Here is a 25551-nt window from a genome sequence, read left to right on the forward strand (position 1 = left end):
CCTGGGTTTAGGGAGCAAAAACAGTCTACCTGCGCATTTTTTCTGGAGGCGAATAAGTCTACCTCTGGACAGCCCCATCTTTCCGAGATCTTTTGGAAGATATTCCTGTTCAGAGACCATTCTCCTGGGTCTACTATCTCTCTGCTCAGAAAGTCTGCTACTGTGTTTTCGCAGCCCCTTAGGTGGATGGCGGACAGAGATAAAGTGTTTACTTCTGCCCAGGAGAAAATTCTTTTTGCTATCTCGCCAAGAGGCCGTGATCTTGTTCCCCCCTGGTGACGCAGATAAGCCACCGTTGTGGTGTTGTCTGACATTACTCTTAGATGTCGCCCTTTTAGAAGGCACTCTCCTTTTAATAATGCTTCCAGGACTGCGTAAAGCTCTCGGTAGTTGGAGGATCTGTCTCTTATCTCGGCGGGCCAGGTACCCTGTAGAAGATGATCTCCTATCTTTGCTCCCCAGCCTCCGAGGCTTGCGTCCGTGATTACCTGAATGACGGGATGATTCCGCCACTGAAGGCCTCCTAGCAGTCTTCTTTTTACCTTCCACCAATCCAAGTCTGTTTTTACAGACTGAGGGATCCGAAAGACCCTGTCTAGACTTAACTGTCTTCCGTCCCAGATAGTTAGGATCCAATTTTGGATTATTCTTGTGTGGCTTTGGCACCATGCCACCGAGGGGATGCAGGCGGTTAGGCTTCCCAGGAGACTCATGGCCTTTCTGATGGAGCAGTTGCGAGCCTTCTGGAATGTTCTGACTTTCTCTGTCAGTGCAGTAGCTTTGTCCTGAGGGAGGAAGGTCATCAGCCGGGACGAATCTAATTCCACACCCAGGAACTTTATTCTCATGGACGGGGTTAGGGTGGATTTTTTTATATTTATAATCCATCCGAGGCTCTTTAAGAGTTCCGAGAATCTTTGGGTCGCCAGAAGGTTCTCGGATTCTGTCTTGCCCAGAATTAAAAAGTCGTCGAGATGAGGAATAATTGCGATTCCTTGCTGACGAAGGCAGGCCACCATCTCTACTACGATCTTTGTGAAGACCCTGGGGGCCGAGGAGATACCGAAAGGGAGGGCGACATATTGGAAGTGATGTATAGACCTGTCTGGTCCTCTTAGAGCGAATCTTAGATACTTTTGGGAAAGATGATGGATGGGGACGTGGTAGTAAGCGTCCTTCAGATCGATTGACGACATGAATGCCCCTTTTGGAATCAGAGGGATTGTGGATGGGATGGTCTCCATCCTGAACCTCCTGTATAAGATAGACCTGTTTAGGGGTTTTAAGTTTATTATCGTGCGAAAGGATTGGTCTGGTTTTTTTTACTAAAAAAAGACTGGAATAGAATCCTCTCCTTTTCTCTGGGATAGGAACCTTTCGAATTACCCCTAGCTCTAAGAGGTCTTGGACGCCCTGCCAGATTTTCGGGAGATCTGATCTGCTCTGAGGTATAATGCAGTATCTTCTTGGGGGGACTGATGTGAACTCTATCCTGTAACCCTGGGAGATTATATTTAGCACCCAGGGATTTGAAGTTACCTGACTCCAGGAGGATAGAAAACCCATCAGTCGCCCCCCTACCCTGGCGTCATTGCTGCTTAGGTTGCCTATTCTGGGGATTGAGGATAAAGCCTCTTCCTCTCCCCCCTTTTGGATAACTCCATTGGCCAGACTTCCCTTTCCCCCTGTAGGATCTCTGCTGGGGCTGGTACTGCCGAAAGGGCTTCTTTTTTGGTTCTTTGTCCTCTGGAAAACCCTTCTTGTCTGCTGCGCCCTCTAGGATTTTATCCAGAGTGGGGCCGAAGACAAATTCCCCTGAAAAGGGGATAGAACAAAGCTTGGCCTTGGATGCCTTGTCTCCGGACCAGGCTTTCATCCATAAAGCCCGACGGGCAGCATTAGAAAGGGCAGCATCCTTGGCGGAAAATCTGATGGACTCTGCAGACGCATCGGCCAAAAATGCCGTAGCGGAGCGGAGAAGGGGGAGAGATTCCCTGATCTCTTCTCTTGGAGTCTTGTTTTTCAGATGTTCGTCCAGTTCTCCAAGCCATATATACATTGCTCTGGCAACGGATGTAGCGGAAATATTAGTTTTTACCCCAAACATCGCCGCTTCCCAGGATTTCTTAAGGAGGCCATCTGCCTTTCTATCCATAGGATCACCTAGCTGAGAGGAATCCTCAAAGGGTAGGGCGGTCTTTTTTGCTACCTTGGATACTTGCAAATCGACCTTAGGCGTCTGGTTATATATTTTACTTTCGGACGGGTCAAAGCAGAGCTTATTCCTGAATTCTTTAGGAACGCCAAGTCTCTTTTCTGGATCTGACCATTCCTCTAATATCATTTCCTTTATATTTTCATTGATGGGGAAAACAATAGGAGACCTAGCTCTAAGGCCCCCAAACATTTCATCCTGAACCGTACGGGGTTTAGGAATATCTTCAATGCCCATAGTGGACCTGACTGCTCGGAGCAGCTCTTCCATTTCATTAGCGGAAAAAAAGTATCTTTTATCCTCCTCCAGAATCTCTCCGTCCGACAAGGGTTCCTCATTAGGAAATTGTCTGGACGAGGCAGAGGCCACTTCAACCTCTTCACCCTCAGAAGAAGAAATAACAGATATTTTGCGCTTCTTAGAAGGGATGGGGTTGCTGGGAGGGGTAGATAAGGAGGCCAAAGAGGACTTAATCTCGTCAGAAATAAAAGACTTCATCTCCGAGAGTATATCTGGTTGCTCCTCTTTCCAAATCTCCGAAGTGCAAGGTTTGCATAGTCTCTTTTTATAATTTTCGGGGAGACGCTTGGAACAAGCACAGCATTTTAAGGGTTTTGTTTTGGATTTTAACTCCTTGCTGCCCTGCAGAAGGAAGCAACCAGATAACCCAGCATTAGTAATTCAGGCTTACAAAAAACTGAAATATACACCCCCCAGAAGGGGACTCACGGTGCTGGAGGCAGAAGGATCAGGACCTTCCTGGCGGGGAGCAGGTGTCTCAGACATCGCGGTGTAACAGGTGAGGTGCCGAAAGGAACCGCGGTCTTCTTTTTTTAAAATTCCCGGCGTCTGACGTCATTTAGCTGCGCCCTGCATGACGGCGTAGGCCTGCGCCGCACTAGCCTACTAAGAGAGGCGTGCGTCGCCCGGCCCGCCCATAGAGACGCTCCATGCGTCGCACCTGCTCCCCCTGCCGGACGCTAGAGCTGGGTCCTCCAGAAGGAAAGGACGCCGAGCGCCGCGCGCGCTGAGAAGCCGGCACCCTCAACTGCTTCCACAAAGAGGGAAGGAAGTCTGAAGGTATGGGGAGGACCACAGGCCTCGGCATAAGCCAAGACGAGGGTCCTCGATGCTCCTAGCTGGCCAGCCTTGGCCCCTGCCGCGGGAGGCCAGCTGGAGAACCTGCAAGAAAGATAAGGCTATTTCATCCTCCATGAAGGAGGAACTCTCCACGTGTTGGCCCCTGTAGGGGCAGGAAAGCACTGAGGTGGAGGGGTGGGGGGTTCTTAAACTCAATGTGGGCCGTCATGGTGGATGAAATGGAAAAAGTGTGAAACCTGAAAATATGTCATATTCTAGGTTCTTTAAAGTCGCCACCTTTTGCTTTGATTACTGCTTTGCACACTCTTGGCATTCACTTGATGAGCTTCAAGAGTAGTCATCTGAAATGGTCTTCCAACAGTCTTGAAGGAGTTCCCAGAGATGCTTAGCACTTGTTGGCCCTTTTGCCTTCACTCTGCGGTCCAGCTCACCCCAAACCATCTCGATTGGGTTCAGGTCCGGTGACTGTGGAGGCCAGGTCATCTGGCGCAGCACCCCATCACTCTCCTTCATGGTCAAATAGCCCTTTCACAGCCTGGAGGTGTGTTGTCATTGTCCTGTTGAAAAATAAATGATGGTCCAACTAAACGCAAACCGGATGGAATAGCATGCCGCTGCAAGATGCTGTGGTAGCCATGCTGGTTCAGTATGCCTTTAATTTTGAATACATCCCCAACAGTGTCACCAGCAATGCACCCCCACACCATCACACCTCCTCCTCCATGCTTCCCGGTGGGAACCAGGCATGTAGAGTCCATCCGTTCACCTTTTCTGCGTCGCACAAAGACACGGTGGTTGGAACCAAAGATCTCAAATTTGGACTCATCAAACCAAAGCACAGATTTCCACTGGTCTAATGTCCATTCATTGTGTTCTTTAACCCAAACAAGTCTCTTCTGCTTGTTGCCTGTCCTTAGCAGTGGTTTCCTAGCAGATATTCTACCATGAAGGCCTGATTCACACAGTCTCCTCTTAACAGTTGTTCTAGAGATGTGTCTGCTGCTAGAACTCTGTGTGGCATTGACGTGGTCTCTAATCTGAGCTGCTGTTAACCTGCGATTTCTGAGGCTGGTGACTCGGATGAACTTATCCTCCGCAGCAGAGGTGACTCTTTGTCTTCCTTTGCTGGGGCGGTCCGCATGTGAGGCAGTTTGTTTGTAGCGCTTGATGGTTTTTGTGACTGCACTTGGGAACACTTTCAAAGTTTTCCCAATTTTTTGGACTGACTGACCTTCATTTCTTAAAGTAATGATGGCCACTCGTTTTTCTTTACTTAGCTGCTTTTTTCTTGCCATAATACAAATTCTAACAGTCTATTCAGTAGGACTATCAGCTGTGTATCCACCTGACTTCTCCACAACGCAACTGATGGTCCCAACCCCATTTATAAGGCAAGAAATCCCACATATTAAACCTGACAGGGCACACCTGTGAAGTGAAAACCATTTCAGGTGGCATTCTCTTGATGAGCTTCAAGAGGTAGTCAAGAGTGTGCAAAGCAGTAATCAAAGCAAAAGGTGGCTACTTTGAAGAACCTAGAATATTACATATTTTTAGTTGTTTCACACTTTTTTGTTATGTATATAATTCCACATGTGTTAATTCATAGTTTTGACGCCTTCAGTGTGAATCTACAATTTTCATAGTCATGAAAATAAAGAAAACTCTTTGAATGAGAAGTTGCGTCCAAACTTTTGGTCTGTACTGTATGTACCAGGAGACTCCTGGGCAATTTCTAAAGGGGTCAATCTGCAATGTGGGTATACTGTTACTCTACAGCTGCATATACTGCATGGAAAATGTTTTTAACAATGGTGGTCATCTGCGTACAACTATGCAATAGTTTAGTATAAATTATGTAAAAACACACTCTGTGGATGGTGCTTGTACTGGGAGAGTCATGCTCAAAAGGAGGACGAAAGCAAATGCGGAAAAACAAAAAAATGCAATGATTATATGATGTTCAGTGAAGGAAACAGGCAGTACCTTTGGAGGTATAATGTCATTTTCATTCTTGAGCACAAATCTTCCTTCCCTGTCATCCTTATTCCAGTTAAGCTGAACCACCAAAGGCTTCTCATCAACATCAAGTCTTCTTTCTTCTTTAAGACATTAAAGCAGTGCATTAACATATCAAACAAAACACACTTGACCCTTCCAGCTCCTATTTAGTATCTGCTGAAATTAGCTCGCATGAGCAGGATATAATCGTAATATAAAGCAATGGAATATATTAAGGCTATATAAACAGGAATTAACACAAACCACATAAACCTGTGATACTGGGCATAGTATGGCTAATAGTTGAACGCAGTAGGGCAATACAAGTTTTTTCTAAATGTGAAAATTATAAACTCCATGATTAATAAACAATGCAATACACTAACCCCCGCTGACATGAACTTCATACAAAGAGTAGCGAGGAGAGGATAACATTCTCATGTCAGGCCGAAACTTTTCTGCTAAGGTTTCTATGACATCTTGCGTCGTGGCGGTGCTTGAAACTCTGATGCATTTTGTAGCAAAGTTTCCTGCTGCTTTGTCTTGGAAGTAAAACCTCATAACGCCATGGAACTCCAAGTCCTAAAACACACAACATGAACAAAGATTCATATTCAAATTACAACAATGAGCAGATGGCTTTTAAATTGAAAAATAAAATGCACGTCACAAGTGAATCAAACCACCAACAGCCAGCAGATTACTTTAAGGCTGCATTCACACGACCGCATGAATGAGTCCGCATCCTTACCACAATTTCACTAAACGGACCTATTACATTTTACTAAATCGGACCTATTTATTTCTATGGGGCCACAAAAGATGCGGACAGCACACAGTGTGCTGTCCGCATCTGTAGTTCCGTGCTAAGGTCCCTCAAAAAAATTAAAAAAAATTGCAGACAAGAATAGGCATTTTCTATGATGGTGGAACGCACATGAGCCAGTATCCGTGTTTTTATGCATGCAGGCTTATTTTATGTGGGATGAGATCGTTTTGGTTAATACCTTTTTGATCACTTTTAGTCAAGTATGTTTGTGAGGTAAAGTGATAAAAAAGTAATGCCTTGGAACGAAAGGTCAGAAGCTATGTTCTGTATTAGCTCCAATAGTGACATTAATGTACTCACAGAAGCAGTACCTACAGTTTTTAATAGAAGTGACAGCACACAAAAAAATAAAAAAATAAAATAAAAAGTTTACCATTTTACTGAATCAGAAGCGGTGCGTAGACCAAACATATCTGTTCAAATAACTTTTGGCTTCTTTATCATTATTAAAATAACAATTTTCAGGATAAAAATATGGTAATCATACAAGCTCTGCATTATAATACAGAGAGTCAGCGATCATGAGAATTATGGGCATTTTAATTATGATAATAAATATTAAAAGGGGTTGTGAAGCAATTAATATTCACAACCTATCGATAGGCTAGGTAATCAACATCTGATCGTGGAGGTCGACACCCGGGACCCCACCGATCAGCTGTTTGAAGAGGAGGCGGCGTTCCATACAAGCACTACTTCTTGTTCGTCTCAGAAGTGCAGTGTAAGTACCCATGGAGCGAGTACTTGAAATCAAACTACGCCACAGCTCCACAGGAGACAATGCATAGCACTCATATGGAGCACCACCTCCTCATCAGCGGGGATGCCAGGTGTCGGATTCCCGCCAATCATATTGATTCAGAAGTATTCGCTCCATACATGGGCCAAGATCCCTAGATAAAGGTACATACTCGACCAAAACGTTGGGACTTTCTTTTATGGTCCAATATATTATATACCTACTTGGGATGGAAATTAAACACAGCATGATGTAATTGCACAAATATGTATTAAAGCATCACTTGAAAAAGAATCTTCTGATGTGCCATAGATCTCCCTTTTTGTAATCATCAGGATAGGTCATCAATATAAATCACTGCATAACACCTTTAAATATTAAGGAGATTCAAGTGATGGCAAAAGTTAATACAGCCATTAACCATTTGAACAGATGCAGAGACGAGAGAATACAAGAACATCATACAATCTTCTCAGTTTTGGGGAAGGCCAGAAAAGGGGAATAAGGACAAGACAGAAAACCAGTTTGAAAACTGGATAGCAAGGCTCTATGGCAAAGCATGAAAGGGATAATGGGTTACAAGAAAAAAGCAATAGTTATTGTCACAAGTGGATTCTTCTCTTGTGAAAAAAAATTGAACTTGCCTTATGCTTTTTTTGATATTACAGGAGACGCATTCACGATAAATGGCATGCATGGAGATTTAACAGGAAGGGAGACTACAATTAAAGGGGTTGTGCAGCCTGTTTATAATGATGACCTAGGATTGGTCACCAATATCTGAATAGTGGGGGTCCGACACTGCATCCCCACTAGTCTGCTATTTGAAGAAGCAGAGTTCCATGCCAGCATTGCTTCCTCTTCATTACTCTGCCCATGATCTCGGAAGTGCAGCATAATTACAAGTACTCGCTCCATTCTCTTGAATGGTGCGAGTACTTGTAATTACACTACTCCACTGATAAAGGGGAGACGACACACAATGTAAGGAAGGGGAAGCAGCGCTCACATGAAGCGCCACCTCCTTTTCAAAGAGCTGATCAGTGGGGTGCTGGGTCCCCGCCAATCTGACACACATGAGATACCCTGAAGATAGGTCATCAATATAAACAGGTTGCACAATCCCTTTAATATTTCCAAGCATGAACTGTGAGGACTATAGGGGTGGACAAAAAGAAAGTATGGGGCACAGATGGATCCATGGCTGGGTAATAAGATCATGTGCAGATCATCTTCCCCGATGCTCACAACTATTTTTAATCTCTCTCTTGCTAAGACTATGGTACCTCAAGAGCTCTACAATTAGTCTAATACCCCCCAAAAATCAAATGTTTTGAGCAACTACCTAGAGCAAATCTTGTGCCCAAATTGCAACCAAAAACCCACATATTTATCTTAACGTACCAGCACAGCAATTTAACCTGTCCAATATAGCATATATTCCATGTACTTTATCATTTAGCTCTAATAGCCTGCCTACATTCAGTGCACTGCCTGTGCTGATGTATGGCAGGAAAAGTCTAAGGCCTCTTTCACACTTGCGTTGTCTGGATCCGGCGTGTACTCCACTTGCCGGAATTACACGCCGGATCCGGAAAAACGCAAGTGTACTGAAAGCATTTGAAGACGGATCCGTCTTCAAAATTCTTTCAGTGTTACTATGGCAGCCAGGACGCTATTCAAGTCCTGGTTGCCATAGTAGGAGCGGGGAGCGGTATACTTGCAGTCCGTGCGGCTCCCGGGGCGCTCCAGAATGACGTCAGAGCGCCCCATGCGCATGGATGACGTGGCATGCGATCATGTGATCCATGCGCTTGGGGCGCCCTGACGTCACTCTGGAGCGCCCCGGGAGCTGCACGTACGGTAAGTATGCTGCTACACTTTACCATGGCTGCCAGGACTTTAGAGTCCGGGCAGCCATGGTAACCACTCTAAAAAAGCTAAACGTCGGATCCGGCAATGCGCCGAAACGACGTTTAGCTTAAGGCCGGATCCGGATCAATGCCTTTCAATGGGCATTAATTCCGGATCCGGCCTTGCGGCAAGTCTTCAGGATTTTTGGCCGGAGCAAGAAGCGCAGCATATGCTGCGGTATTTTCTCCGGCCCAAAAACTTTTCGGTCAGGAACTGAAGACATCCTGAACGGATTTCACTCCATTCAGAATGCATTAGGATAAAACTGATCAGGATTCTTCCGGCATAGAGCCCCGACGACGGAACTCTATGCCGGAAGAAAAGAACGCAGGATGTGAAAGAGCCCTAAGGCAAAAGGGTACACTATAGAAATTTTTCCAGGGAGCGGGTGCCCATAATGAGAGCTCCGAGTACCGACTGGCACCCATGCCATATGTTCACCACTACAGCCCTAGAGATCATATCTGCTCATCACTACCAGGCTCATTGGACCCACTGCAGCGTGCATATTGCCAAAACTGATGGACAGATTATGCCATCACACACTTTCTCGTCATGGGTAATGGGAAAACACCAGATACACACAATAAACAATGCAATACACTAACCCCCGCTGATATGAACTTCATACAAAGACTAGCGAGGAGAGGATAACATTCTCATGTCAGGCCGAAACTTTTCTAAACCTCAAAAGATAAGGAAGAGGAACCGCCTAGTAATCCCTAGGCCTTTCCCTAACTCCTGCCAAATATGAGCAGATCTTGATGGTGGAAATGCTCATACGCCAGATACCTATGCCCTGCTAAAACTGACGAGCCCTAGGATAGGTAGCAGAAGGCAAGACAGCTGGTTCCTTCCCAGATGAAGAAACCCACGTCTCCCTGATGCCTAGAACTAACACACACCAGAGAACAACAAACGGAACTGCCAACTTGTACTTCGCTTTGAGATGAATGGAGAAGCAGGAGATCCAAGACAAACAAGCTCTAGCAACTCCAAGAGGAAATCTTAACCGCATGGTCAGCAGTATGAGGTGGACCTAAATAGAGTCTCATCACTGATAACAAGCAAAACCTGAGGAGAGGAGAGATCCTGCCAAACAACAACATACAGAGAGCAAAACAGAGAGACCTGTCAGATTGCCTCACGTGCAGCAAGTCTATCCGATCATCTTCTCACCTCCGTCACAGAAGGGATTGTGACTGTACCCCCCCCCCCCCTCCTCCTTTCTACGGGTGGCTTACAGACACCCAGGACCGACCTTGTCAGGATCACCCGGCAAAAGGCCTTCACAAGGCGACTGGCATTTACGTCGGTCACCGGAACCAAAATTCTTTGCTCTGGATCGTAACTCTTCCAATGTACGAGATATTAAAGAGATCCACAAAGAATACGCGAGTTCACTATTCTGGCAATCTGAAAGTCAAGATTACCATCCACCATGACGGGAGGGGGTGGCATGGAGGATGGTTCAGCAGGTTCGACATATCTTAAGCAATGACTTGCGAAACACATCATGAATTTTCAACGTCTGCGGAAGTACAAAACGAAAAGCCACCGGATTAATAATGGCAGAGATCTTGTATTGCCTAATAAACCTTGGCCCTAACTTCCAAAAGGGTACCTTCAACTTAATGTTTCTTGTGGACAGCCACACAGAAATCACCCACTCTCAGGTCCGGACCACCCCTACATCTCTTGACAGCCATACGTTTATACTTTTTGCCCATTTTAAATGGTTTTGAATCTTCCGCCAAATAGATGACAAAGGAGAATATTTCCTCTTCAGTCAAACTGCGGATGGAACCCATATGCCCCCAAAAACGGCAACTTAACAGTGGACTCACACTTGAGCGAGAGAGTTTCGGCATTGGGTAAACCTAATAATGGTATAAAGTGTGCCATCTTGCTGAAGCAGTTAACCACCAGAATCAAATTTTTCCAGAGGATTTAGGCAAATCTGTGATAAAGTCCAAGGACAAATGAACCCAGGGTCGGGATGGGATAGACCAGGGAAGTAGAGATCCTGAAGTCCAAGAATGAGTCACCATAGCACGCGCAAAAGTCTCACAAGATGCCACATAGCCCTTAACACATTTACGTAACCCTGGCCACCAGAATCTCTGGAAATTGAGATCCACAGTGGATCTGCTCCCAGGTTGTCTCGTAAGAACAGTATTGTGATGTTCCTTAAACACCTTGTGTCGTAGTTCCAAAAAGGGACAAACAACTACCCTGGAGGACAGGATTCAGATGCCTCTGCCTGGGCCTCCAATATCAGAATATCGGAGCATGATCCTTTGAATCATCACAACCACCCCCAGGAAAGCTATGCGCCAAGGTATCCGCTTTGACGTTTCTAATTCCAGGGCGATAAGTGACAATGAAATTAAATCTAGTAAAAAATAAACAAACAAAAATAAAAAACAAACCATCTGGCCTGCCTTGGGTTCAGATGTTTAGCCGACCCCAGGTAAGCCAGATTTTTGGGATTAGTAATAACGGTAATGGGATGAAATCGCTCTTTCCAGCCACAATGACGCCATTCCTCAAAAGCCAATTTAATGGCCAGCAACTCTCTATTACCTACTTCATAATTTATTTTGGCAGAAGAGTTAAATTTTGCAAGGAGAAGGACCCTGCGACAAGACTGCTCCAACCCCTACCTCTGATCCGTCCACTTCCACAATAAATGGTTGTGACACATCAGGTTCCACCAGAATAGAAGCAGAAGCAAAACATTACTTTATCACTGAAAAAGCACGTAATGCTTCTTCAGACCAGACTGAGAAATCAGCGCCTTTCTTGGTAATATCAGTTAAAAGGTTTAACAGTTGATTAATTGAAGATAAATTGACGGTAGTAGTTAGTTAACCCCAAATATGGCATAAGTGCCTTCAGATCTTCGGGTTGATCTTAGTCCAATACAGCACTTTTTTCGATGATGAAAGAGGTCATTGGTGAAGTTTTGAAAAATAGCAGGAGGATTGATCAAACCAAAAAGGCATGACCAGATTGTCAAAATGACCCTCAGGAGTACTAAAAGCAGTTTTTCCATTTGTTCCCTTCCTTGATTCTTAGACTATATGCCCCCCTGAAATCCAACTTAGAGAACACCTTGGCGCTGACAATCTGATTGAATAAATCTGGGATCAAAGGGGGGATAGGGATCTGATAGTGATGAGATTTAGTTCACTGAAGTCCAAACATGGCCTAGGAGTTCCATTTTTATTTATTTTTTAACAAAGAAAAACCCTGCAGCCACTGGTGATTTGGATGGTCTAATATGACCTTTAGCCAAACTCTTGGTGATATACTCTCGCATGGCTAATCTTTTGGATTCAGAAAGATTATACAACCAAGAGTCTGGCACTCTAGATCCAGGAATAAAGGTTGACAGGGAAATCATACTCCTGATGAGGAGAAATCAGAATGGAAAGAAGTTAACATTTTAGTAGTTACAACAGAAAATCGACGTGCTGAGACAGTTGTCAATGCAGTAATTACTTCAAACTCGAAAATCTGTCTCGCTTGTCAATTGATGGTAGGGTTATGTTTGGTTAACCACGGTAAACCTAGCACCAGAGGAGCAGGCAAACCCTCCAGCACAAAACATTTACAACATTTAGGCGAATGTCCTATACCATTTGAGACACTTTTGAGAGAGAGGGGCGGAATTAAATCACAAACACATATATTTTTGTCTAATGCGCTTGTTGTCAAACCATGTATACAGACAAACTGGCCATCCACTAGATTAACCCCTGCACCACCTAGCGCCACCTTGGTAGGCAGGAGAAATCAGAGACTACCGGTAAATGACAAAAGTACAGTCTCAGAGTCCCCATCCACACTACCAAGAGTGAGAAAAGGACATGACACATTAGTTTGTTTGTTTTTTCACCTTGATGTTTAACTTAAGGACATCTTATTTCAAAATGCCCTCCTTTACCACAGAAAAAACAAAGGGGGATATTTATCAAACTGGTGTAAAGGAAAACTGGCTTTAGTTGCCCATAGCAACCAGATTCACCCTTTCATTTCCCAAAGAAGTTCTGAAAAATGAAAGGTGGAATCTGATTGGTTGCTATGGGCAACTAAGCCAGTTCTACTTTACACCAGTTTGATAAATCTCCCCTAAAGTTTTTTCTTAACCCTAAAGTCCAGGAGTGACCTGAGCCAATTGTATTGGCTCATCACCAGACATGATCTCGAGTCTCTTTAGAGGCCGCTTCCCAATATGATAGTACGTCCCAGGCGAGAGAAACTTTAGATCTCTCCCTCAGGCTTCTATCAATACGTACCGCTAGAGACATGGCCACCTCCAATGAGTCTGTTATTTTGTAAAATGCCAAGGCGTCCTTCAGGTTCTCAGACAGCCCTTGACAGAATTGACTACGGAGAGCTAGGTCATTCCACTCCGTATCAGTTGCCCACCTCCTAAATCAGAGCAATAGGACTCTTCAGAACACTCTCCCTGCCGAAAACCACGCAACTTAGATTCGGCCAGGGAAACCCGATCTGGGTCATCGTAAATAAGCCCCAGAGCTCTGAAATTCATCTACTGACCGGGAGGGATTGTGATACGGTTAAAAAGGAGAAAGCCCAAGACTGAGTTAGGACGTAGTCAAAAATATAATATCCACAACTCCCCGAAACAAAGTTGCCACTTTACCCGGAAAAACTATCCAGGAGAGCGGCCTTAGGTTCGGGGCAGGCTTGGTTCGCACTGCCGAAACCCACCGCCTGTTCCCTCCGAAATTGTGCAATGGCTGTACGGAGGTCAGCTACCTCCAAAGACACCCCTGCATACGATCAACTAGTGCAAAAACAGTATCCATAGCTGCACTGAAAAAACACAAAAAGGATAACAGTTTCTTGGGCGGTTTATAATATCACAGGTAATGGGGAAGGAGAAAAACACCAGATACACAAAAGAAATTGACAACAATCTAGGCCTCAAATGCTAAGGAAGAGGTATGGTGACCTAGTAATCCCTAGGTCTTTCCCCAACTCCTGCCAGTATGAGCAGATCCTGATGGTGGAAATGCTCATACGCTGGATACCTATGCCCTGCTAAAACTGACGAGCCCTAGGATAGGTAGGAAACGAGACAGCTGGTTCCTTCCCAGATAAAGAAACCCGCGTCTCCCTGATGCCTAGAACCAAAACACACCTGAGAACAAAAACAGAACAGGCAACTTGTACTTAGGTTTTAGATGAATGGAGAAGCAGGAGATTCAAGAAAAACAAGCTCTAGCAACTCCAAGAGGAAATCTCAACCGCAGTGTAAGGTGGACCTAAATAGAGCCTCATCACTGATAACAAGCAGAATCTGAGGAGAGGTGAAATCCTGCCAAACAAAAGCATGCAAAAGGAAAACAGAGACCAGTCAGCCTCACGTGCAGCAACTCTATCCGATCTTCTCACCTCTGTCATGGGAGGGACCGTGACAAGTCTACACCACCTGGCTAAGAGAGTAGGAAATTAGAGTAGAGTAGAAACTAGCAGTTAACTTTCATTGGCAGCAAAGAAAACTTGTCGTCATCTCTATGACATACCAATAGTGTTAATCGGCCAAGTATCGCTTGTGCTCGAGTGCAATGCTGGCTGGTACTGGCACACACTAATGCAATTATTGTGTTAAAATGAAATTGTCTTTAGGTAGGGGCCATCACCAAAATAAAATAAATAAAAATAAAAGGCTTTCAAGACTATGGAGACAAACTTGTTTAAAATTATTGTGTAAAACTTAAAGACAAAAATATTGCCACGCTCTATAAAAATATCATGTGACCTAACCTCTCAGTTGAGCGCTGTAAAAAATAAAAACTGTGCCAAAATAACCAATTTTTTGGGTCACCTTGCCTCAAAAAATAATATCATATGTACCCAAAAATGGTACAAATAAAAAAGTCAACTCTGCCTGCAAAAAATGATCGCCTGCACAAGACGATTGGCAGACAAATAGAAAATAAAATATAGCATTCAGAAAATGGACAATTCTTTTTCAAAAATGCTTTATTACGTAAAACAAAGAAAGTACACATATCTGATATCACCGCTTCCGTAACAACCTGCTCTATAAAAATAGCGAATGATCTAACCTGTCAGATGCGAAAACAGCCATTTTTTGGTTACCCTGCCTCACAAAAAACATAATATAGAACGGGGAAAAAATAAAATAAAATCATATGTACTTAAAGATATTACCAATAAAACTGTCACCTTATCCACTAGTTTCCAAAATGGGGTCACTTTTTGGAGTTTCTACTGTAGGGGTGCATCAGGGGGGCTTCAAATGGGACATGGTATCTAAAAAACAGTCCAGCAAAATCTGCCTTCCAAAAACCATGAGGTAGAGGCAGGGAAACCTCCCCAAAGTCTAGGACAGTTTCATGACACCCCGCCAGCACCCTCACCCTGATGTGCAGCCTTACAACCACTGGGTGTCCAAGCTGGACACGTGGCACAAACTGGCGCTCTACGCCTTCGAGGTGCTGGCCTGCCTTGCCGCCAGGATTTTGTCTGAGCAGGTATTTAGTGCTGCTGGCGGCATTATAACAGGTAAGCGTATCTGCCTGTCAACTGAAAATGCTGACAGGTTGACTCTTAAGAAAAAAATAAATAAACAAGGCCTGGATTGCCCCCAACTTCAACTCCAGAGGTAAAGCGGCTGAACGTAAAGGTTCTTTAAATATGTTATTTATAATGTACTGAATACACTGTATTCCCATGCACCCCTTCCATCACAAAAAAAAAAAAAAAAAAAAAAAAAAAAAAAAAAAAAAAAAAAGGTATATGGTTGAATTTTCCTTTTCTCAGCCTCCTCTTCCATCATATCAACATGCTTATACATCACATATAATGCCTTCGCATCTAATGTTTTACATGGTCAGCTCACCAGCAGGCCCTCACCTACAAGTCCAGTCTCACTATCCAAGAGTCTGGTCAACACAATCCTCACCGCCAGGCGTCGCATAAGTAGTTCTCATGGAGGACTCTCGTTCGTTATCGTAATTAACCAGACAAATTGCTCCACCACTCACAAAATCGAGAAAGCCATCAGTCTGTCAATCCTTTCTGTGTCAGAGCCTGCTGAGGTTTCCCGTGTAGAGTCAAATTAAGCCGCAGGCTCCACTACTGGTAGTGTCCTTCAGTCAATTCCTTTAAGTTTCAGCTTTGCAACCATACTTTGGGTTTCCCGGAAGCTGCTCGGCGGGTCACGGGAATAACACCACCGGGATGGCATAATTTATGGTCAGAACTATGACGGTATCTGATAGTATTCGAAAAATCAGACTTTTGTTTTTGATTAAAGAAAACAAAAACAAACAAACATTCTTGCGCCGGTCCAAGAATTTCAGCTCTAGCGACGCAATACGGATGCCCCCAGCCATCCCTCTTAATCATGGTCCAAGTTTCGAAAACCAACAAAAGAGAGAGTCCTATTCCATTATTCCTAGCTGAAGTAGTCAGGCGACCCGGCCAGCTTTGAACGCAATTTTTTATTTTTTTTTCCCATGGTCAGCTCAGCAGCAGGCCCTCACCCCTAATGTTTTAGATGGTCAGATCAGCAGGCCCTTGCTCAAATTCTTTAGAGGGTAATCAGCAGGCCATCATAATTTTTCAAGGGTGTGTATGATGCCCTCCTTTATGTTTAACAAAGGGTGTATTGGAGTGACGATTCCTTGTAATTGTTGGCAGCCCTTTCACTTAGTGCATAGGCTTTATGAGTGTAGGAGTCCCACTATTAGGGCTGCACGATATGGGAATTTTGTGCAATTGCAATTAGGGCCCTAAAAATTGCGATAACAGTATGCGATGCAATATTTTAAAAGGGAATTGTGCTAGAGGTCTATTTGCTTGGATTTTCAAGGCAAAAGCACACACAAATTACTGATAATGCTGAAATGTAGTTATGCTTAACTCCAGAACTGAAATGCACAGTGTTTTTCAAAATAAAACATTTTACTAAATTAAATAACATTTGCATTACTGCAAAAGTACAAAATACAAAACTTGCTATTTTCTTAATAGCACTGCACAGAACAGAGAAATAAAATAGAATAAATAAAAGAACATTTGTTCATTAAAATAACGACTTGCCTCCAGCCCCTCCTCCCTCCCCGCACTAACTGATGTATCACAGGCCGCACTGTGCAGAATAGCGGCCGCCGATACATCCGTGTCAACCACGTAAAAAGTCAACCATTGCTTTATAAGGCGCACTGCCATTTGTCTTATAAAGCGAAAAATATGGTAATATAATTGCAGCATTTTTGGATCGGCCAATTGGCGATTGCGATATATTGTGCAGGCCTACCCACTATCTTAACAATTGTACCACAATGTGAATGAGGCTCTCATTATGTGATAAACATGTTGTATCAGAGTGCCTCTTTTGGCAGAACTTGCTATTTTATATACAGGAAAGAAAGTTTCCTCATATTTTTTCCTCTAAAATAGATTTTATTTTTGATTTTGTGCGTATTATTGTCAGTCTGTAAAAGTGACGTACTACTCGGACATCATTCCCAGCTGCGACCTGGGAGTCCAAGATGCATCCAGACATCCTCCCCCATGCTGTTCCCGAACCATTTTGGTGGTGTGTGTCACTTTCTGACCTTTTCCAATGAACCAGGCACCCTCCCCTCTTCAGAGGGGTGCCTGGTTTAATGCTCGGGTTCTCCCATTGACTTCCATTATTCTCTACCGAGCACCTCTATGTGTTCGGCCAGAGCACCAGAGAACTTTGTGCTCGATCAACACTACATATCAGAAGTTTTCACAATGTTCAGAGCCATTTTAAAAAGGTATAAGGTTTTCTATATTTGGATTTTACATATCCTTTGGGCTTGTAATGCTGATAACATGAAAATCAGGCATTTTTATGCTGCACATTCAGTCATGGATACAAGTCAAGAATGTCTGCATGCAAGAGCGATGAAGGGATACTCCAAAATACAATAGCAACAGCGTAAGGTTATCTAAATAGTAGCACATTCTATATTAAAAATAGTTATCCACTAAAGTTACACACACTTAAATATGTAAACACAAACTGCTAAAAAACAAAAACAAAAAAAAAAAAAAAAAACACACACACACACACACACACACACACACACACACCCCACCATACATTCAGTGAACTACTATGATGCACTATGAGTCACAGAGTAGGAAAGAACAGGGCCATGCACACAATAGCTGAGGAATGTCACTCCTCATAAATAGCTCAGTGTGAGCAATGGCATTAACAAAGTGTTAATTTCCTTTAGGAATGTGTCACATGAGTAGCCACCACCCTAAGAACCAAAGCGGACATTATAAAGGGAGTGTCGACAAAATTTTTACAGGACCAAAAAAAAAAAAAAAAAAAAAAAAAAAAAAAAAAAAAAAAAACCTGCACACAAAGCACAGGAGATGCGACATATTTACAGTAATGTCCACATTAATACACTTTGGGCATGCTACAGTGTGCACTAAAATACAAGCCATTTTTTCCAGCAGCATGTTGCTGCGAACATGTGCCCTGTGCCCGTATTGCAACCTGCATAGAGCCAGTCCACAATAAACAGGCACTGGCCCTGTGCACTCTGTATCATGGATGTGGACCTATTAACTTGAACGGGTACGCAAGATACAGAGCAACCCGGAGGCACAGATTGGATGTCCACGATAGCAATGCTAAGTGCTTCCGTGGGGTTTTGATCGGTGCCGCCACACTACAAAAATAGAACACGTCTTTCTCTTGTAGACTGTGGAGCCAATCAGGTGAATGGGACCGCATCCACAAACGACATGCACACTAACAGTCCACAGAAAGTACACTGGGCACACATGTTCCTGTGCATGAGCACTTATACACCAAACTTCAGCTTTATGGCAAAAAACTGGACACAAAATAATGAAAATGCTAAATTACCCAAGGATGGAGGCGTTACTGTTCATTACAAATGAAGTCTATGTTTATTTGTCAAACAAAAGTCATAGTCATTTAGTAAAAAGGACAGATCACCAGGAAACTAATTTACCAATAATTGGTTTTACAGGAGTCTAACATGACAACCACAGGACGTTACCCTTGCTACCCTCTGTTGGGACAAAAACAGATGTAAAGACCTCTTCCAAGTTCCACCATCATCCAACAGCGTCTTCCAAATCGCTACACCATGCATTTAGCATGGAAAAATTCACAAGCCAAAATACAAAACCGTGAAAAAGGGTTGTCGTCATGTTAAACCAGACTAGAAATCCCCTGGTTTGTGGAGGATTCTTGAATTGCCATCTTGCTAAGGTGGTTTTTGGAGGTTTTCTTCACTGTCTTTCCCCGAGAATTGGATGCTTTCTCCAATGTTTTGTCGCTTCCAGGTATTTTATTTTTCCTGACAGGTATTTCCTGACAGCCAAAGAATGAAAATGTTGTTCCTGGTCAAACTATGGAGCACTAAAGAAAGGCAGAAAAAATTCCTGGTTCCTGTGGAATGTGGACGCAATCTTGGGCAAGAACCGTGGATCGATCTTCAAGATAAGTTAGTCTTGAAGATAAAAAAAAAAAGCCAAGTCTCTTTGATTGTCACAGTTTGCGACCACAGAGTGAGTGAAGAGCTTGCCATTACTCACGCTCAGTGGTCACCCGGCTGCTCGCACAACGCTGCACTGGATCCTGACGTATACACATCAGGACATTTTAGTTCACTGGCACTGCAGCTGGGCACTGATGGCTAGGAGGGGGAGCTGATGGCACTGGGGGGGGAGGGGGAGCTGATGGCAGCGGGGGGCGGAGCTGATGGCACTGTGGGGGGAGGGAAGGCGGAGCTGATGGCACGGGGGGGGGGGGAGGCGGAGCTGATGGCACTGGGCCTGATCGCACGGGGGAAGAAACGAATGGTGTTGGGGACTGATGGCAGAGGGTCTGAGGAGTTTTTATAAAAGGAAAAAACAGTCCATCAATTGATTTTATTACTAAATTAAATATCTTATAAATCTGTAGAATATTCGATTTCTAAAATAATCGTTTACTGCAGCCCTAATCAAAGGGACTGTTGAGTAATACTGTCATATCCCAAGTAGGTATGGAATGTCTCAGGGTCGGCCTGATATGTGAAGTGGACTGTAACGAAATCCCAGGTAAATAGACTCCTTCTCCTAGGCTTGCATTATCAATAGCCGATTGTATGTCAATGTCTTTGCTCTATTAAGGACTTAGGTTGGCACCCACAGGCACAATCTGCCTGTCTGCAAAAGGTGAGACACTCCACATTCTCAGAGGAAACTTCATTTAGCGCTGGCCTGTGACTTATAAGCCATATGGGCATACTAATGAAGACCTGGAAGGGGCCACTTAAAATGCAGAACAAACTCCAGACATGGTGACTGCTGACCCAGCAGGTGGTCTAAGCCATTCAGTAGGTGGATTAAATAATAATCAGAAGCTATAACTCTAACCTCATAACACTCACATCCTCAGAACCCTGGTAATTGTGTTCAGCCCGACATGGGCTTTGGGGAGAATCCAGACATGAGGCATTTCTCGGTATTCAGGATCTGGCCTTATGATTTCCAGAACTCAATCATATTTGGTGTCTTTGAGTAGCTTTGTCCCGGTCATAATAAGGGATCATACCTGTACCCGCAGTCCCAGTCATACAGCAAGGAATCGCTGTGATTCATATTGCCACCTCAGTCAGTCTTCTGGGAAGGTGGGGCAAAAACCTGAATATCATCAGACGTCCCAGAAGGCAGGCCTAAAGTGAGGGAGGTTCCCTCACAGCCCACCCCTCAGCTGAGGGGGGATAAAAATGGGTGTTCGGGAACAGGCAATTGTCAGCCATTTTGGGGATCCACATCGTTTGGCGTGACTGCCCATATCTTCAGCTGTCCCCACAGCCGGAAGTTAACTGCTGCATCTCAGCAAGCCAATATTCCGTATTTTATCCTGTTTATTTTTGTTCACTGCATTGTTATTGTATGTATATTTTGGTTTTCATCTTATCTGACACTTTTGTATTGCACTGCACTATTGTGTATTAAACTTAAACATTAATAAAAGTCCCTTCCTTGTGGTCTTATAGAACTTGCTTTTTCGGATGGAATAATGTTACCAGTAGTGTTTCCGAGGATTTTAGGTCCCATACAGATAACCCATGTTACCGTGTTAAATTTGGGTTGAGAGAATATCTGAGTATAGGCCCCTATTGCCTTATAGTATAGGTGGTGGCAACTATTGTGATAGAAAACATTGGGGTGTTAGAATCTAGGGGAGTAAGTTAGCATAATTCCGTCATCTAGACTAGGTGGGTGGAAATGTATGTGGTAACTTGATGAGCCCACTAGTATAATTCACCCCAGTGACGTGACCTATTGAGTAGGGATCTTGACATGGACCTCAAACCTTTTTATCCATTTGTGCTCTGCTAAAGGTAGTACCTTAAAAAGGTACTTGGTTTAAGACATTTATCAAATGTCTCGTAGGGGAAAAAAAAAAAAAAAAAAAAAAACATTTACACATCTGGAACTTTGTCAAATATTTGTTTATTGGTATAAGAATGTTGAATTGGTCAGTTTCTATTCATATAAAAACCTCAAACATACAATTAACTAGTACGTATCATCTAATATGCAATGTAAGCGATACACATAATAGCAAACTGAACTGAAGAAGCCACAGAAGCTAGTGTCAGAGATCCCACTAGTGGGTCGGCCTTATCGAAAAGGAAATAAAATAGCGATGTAGAGGGAACCGTCACTGCTCCAGGTGTGGTGGAGTCACCAGTCAGGGATCTTTTAAAACGCGACCAGGGAAACTACAAACGCTCAAAGCAGCCATGGGTGCCTTCGATCCATGCAGAGAGTTCCTCCAGACAGATGTAATCTACCTCAATCCATTGACGTCGCGTCGGCTTAGCAATTTAGCTTGAATCAATATCTTAGCAGCAGTGATAGGAGATTCTTACTGAAACATCTTATGAGGCTTAAATGAAGGGGAGTCTAGCCATAAGAGAATCGTCGCTTTACTCAAAGTAATTGGCACATCACATATCTGACATACAGCATTTTCAACCTCATTCCAGAAACTATGAATCCCAGGGCACTCCCACCAAATATGAGAGATGGTGCCAGGGGCCATACCACATCTCCAACACTTAAATGGTGAGACTATATCCTTGGGAATAAGTGAGAGCAGGGGTTTTGTACCAGCAAGTGAGCGTTTTATATGAATTCTCTTGCGTTCGAACATAGCAGGAGAATCCATGTGAACAGAGTAGTTGCTTAGCTTCTGTGGGTGATAATGAACTATTTAATTCCTCTTCCCACTTTTGCATGAAGTGTGGTGGATCTGACTGGGCAAGGATGGCTAGGGCTCTATAAATCCTAGAAAATTCCTTTCTGAAGAGGCTTAGTCAACCTTAGGTTGTTCAAACCCGGTAAGAGGGAGAATATAAAAGAGTAAATCTGCAAAAAATTGCGACAGATCTAAAATATTTAGTACAGAAACCCCCAACCCCCCCCCCTTTTTCTACCGCTGATTTAGAAGGACTTGTTCCCCTGACAAGCAGCGAGAAGACGGGCAAATCTAAACTTTGGCCAAGTCTCCTAGTCTCAGGCCTGGGATCAAATATGGAAGATCTTTAGCGGAGGCAATAGGAAGGGAGCAAACACGGGGGACCAACACTACTTCTGCCAAACACCAAGCATTCCTCTGGTGAGGGGATTAGAGTTAGTCTGTAGATCATGATGATGTGCAGTGACCCATGACAGGTGGTGCAGAGAGGGATGTGCTGAGAAGGATAAGCGGCACATCATGACATTTAGCATGATGTATAGCATTGATAACTTTAATGGAGTTACGGCTGCCTTCTCTAGAGGGCACAAAGCCAGCTTGTTCAGCATTGATCAAAAGGAGGGTAGCAAAAGTTGGACCGGATTAGCTAAAATCTTCAATTCACAATGTTAGATGGTCGATAACTACTGCAGAGTCTGATCCTTACCCTCCTTGGTCAAGGCCTAAACATATGCTTCATGCGCCTGTGGGGGCAATGAGGAGCCATTTTGGGACAATGACATAGCTTTTGGAAATAAAAGGCCAAAACCAAAAAAATATATTTTTAAAAAAGTACAAGACAGGGATTTTCCCTGATGGGGGTCGACTGTAAAGCTATTGTGATCTCCGACACGGTTACTGGGTCTTTTAGAGACTAGAACTTAGTGGTGTCAATAGGGAGTTAAGAAAGAACTGGACACTCCACAACCAAATTTGCCTGTCAAAAGTGGTTTCATTAGCTGTAAGATTATAAACACTGTAAAATGCTCTAACTTGTGCAGCTATCTGTTCTGTCTTAGTGAGGGGGATGCCAGTATCTGAGCGTATACAATCTATCAGAGTAGAGAACTTTGCAGATTTAACCAAAGCCGCCATGTATTTACTCCCTTGGTCCCCATGGGCATAAACCTTTTGTTTAGCATACATAATTTTTTGCTATACGGGTGTTAAGCAGAGATTTCAATTGTGAACGAAGCTCCCTCAAGTCACCTTGGTGGTGGATTGCAGCATAGCTCTACCCCATTATCTCCAGTGCCACAATCTGGGTTAACAACGAGTCCAGCTGTCTTTTTCTACGTTTTTTAAGTAAGGACCCTAAGGCAAACTCTCTGCAGATGTAAGCTGTGAGAGTTTCCCAAACTACAAGGAAAGGGGACTTCCCCAGCATTATTGGTCTGGAAATAAAAATCAAGTTTAGAACAGAAATCTGTCAGCATCTCCTCACTGCCTATCGAGGTCTTATTCAATCTCCAAAATTATAACTCTTCTCTACACCTGATAAGTTACAGATCATCTTCACCATGGCATGATTAGATACCGTGATAATGCATATATCAACCCTAGACACTGAGGATAGGAGGGTCTGAGATACTAGCAGGTAGTCAAGTCTCTGATGGCTGTTGTGAACAAATAAAGAGTATAGTCATTGTCACTCGGGTGCAGCATCCTCCACGCATATAGCAAACGCATCTTAGCTAGGAGAGTTATCAATTGTCTAAGATGATGGAGGGAGACCACCAAGCGAGAGGTGGAAGAATCCTACAGTGGATCCAAAGCCAGGTTGAAGTCACCTCCTACAATTACAGTTCCTTCACCAAATGTTTGAAATTTGAGTAGAGTGGACACCAGCCAGGGACTTGACCAGAGTTGGGTGCATATAAGTTAGCTACAGAAAGCAGTACAGGTCCCACATATCCCTTCAGGGAAAAAAAAGCCTTCCATCATCAGTTTGGACAGATGGGAGGGAGAATAAAATCCCTCTCGAGGTCGATACTAACCCCTCTAGAAGCATGGGAGCCAGAGCAACTAAGGTACCATCTAGCAAAATAGCAATAGAAGAGCGCTGGGATGCAGAGTTAAAGAGTTTCTTGTAGAAGAGCAATCATGGGTTAATCTTTGCGTAAAAGCGTCATCACCCGAGATTGTGGCTCAGAAACTCAAACCCTTGACATTATAAATGAATATACCACCAAGTCAGCCATGACCAATCAAGAGGAGAATGTGCATCAGAAACTATTAGAGACATTCAGAGATACGAATGTCTGACCATAACTAAATTGTGCAAATAAGAACAGAAATAAAACAAAAACATGGGTGTAAATATGCATGAAAAAAAAAACAAAAAAAACAAAAAAAACAACAACATTAAAGAGTCCAGTTCCAGAACCAAAGACGCAGAAGGTGTAAATCAGTATGGGCCTCAAACCATCTCCAATACAATGTTTTAGAGATGAGGGTTGGGTTCGTGGGAAGGGGGGGGTGCAAGATCCAGCACATACAAGCCCAGAAAGACATAACATCTCAAATGGCCTAATGCAAGTCCAGTTAGAAAAATTTAAACCAAAAAAAAAAAAAAAAAAAAAAAAAACACACACAGAAGCAAAACAGGAAGGAGCTTAGAGTCCTCCTTAAAGAAGCAATCTGCGTATAATGGGAAACATTTGATAATACTAAAAAAGATAAGTCAATCTGGGGTGACCCGGTCTCACCCAAAGCCCGAACAGCACAAACCCATGTCTAGGGAAGTTAGGCTACTTTCACACTAGCGTTCAATCGGATCCGTTCTGAACGGATCCGATCATAATAATGCAGACGGAGGCTCCGTTCAGAACGGATCCGTCTGCATTATTTTAGCATATAGAAGCTAAGTGTGAAAATAGCCTCGTACGGATCCGTCCAGACTTTCAATGTAAAGTCAATGGGGGACGGATCCGCCTGAAGATTGAGCCATATTGTGGCATCTTCAAACGGATCCGTCCCCATTGACTTACATTGTAAGTCTGGACGGATCCGCACGCCTCCGCACGGCCAGGCGGACACCCGAACGCTGCAAGCAGCGTTCAGCTGTCCGCCTGTCCGTGCGGAGGCGAGCGGAGCGGAGGCTGAACGCCGCCAGACTGATGCAGTCTGAGCGGATCCGCTCCATTCAGACTGCATCAGGGCTGGACAGCTGCGTTCGGGTCCGCTCGTGAGCCCCTTCAAACGGAGCTCACGAGCGGACCGACGAACGCTAGTGTGAAAGTAGCCTTAGAAGGCGCCAATCTATGAGGCTCGTCTCTGATGTCTTGAGGAGCGACTTGTGAAAAACCAACTGCCACGTCTTGGCTTCGGGTAATGGAGAAAGAATTTTCCATAGGACTAATGAGCCAGGAAGGTACCTCTATCAGCTGAAGGGCCAATTTACACCAGGCCTCCTGAAGATC

At 43.9% G+C, this 25551-nt stretch overlaps 1 protein-coding gene across 12 annotated transcripts in view; it reads right to left on the reverse strand.

Annotated features, from left to right (window-relative positions):
• AFDN (afadin, adherens junction formation factor) overlaps positions 1-25551 on the reverse strand; it is a 296787-nt gene that overhangs the window by 252725 nt on the left and 18511 nt on the right. For 9 of the 12 annotated variants that reach the window (XM_044289639.1, XM_044289640.1, XM_044289644.1 and 6 more), the window contains exons 2-3: positions 5704-5899; positions 5303-5418 (exon numbers count right to left, since the gene is read on the reverse strand). In XM_044289639.1, the coding sequence (XP_044145574.1) occupies positions 5303-5418; positions 5704-5899 (312 nt within the window). The remainder of the gene's footprint in view (positions 1-5302; positions 5419-5703; positions 5900-25551) is intronic. The other 3 variants (XM_044289638.1, XM_044289647.1, XM_044289646.1) reach the window with 1 other exon arrangement.

This window comes from Bufo gargarizans, chromosome 4 (assembly GCF_014858855.1).
Source record: "Bufo gargarizans isolate SCDJY-AF-19 chromosome 4, ASM1485885v1, whole genome shotgun sequence".
NCBI lineage: Eukaryota > Metazoa > Chordata > Amphibia > Anura > Bufonidae > Bufo > Bufo gargarizans.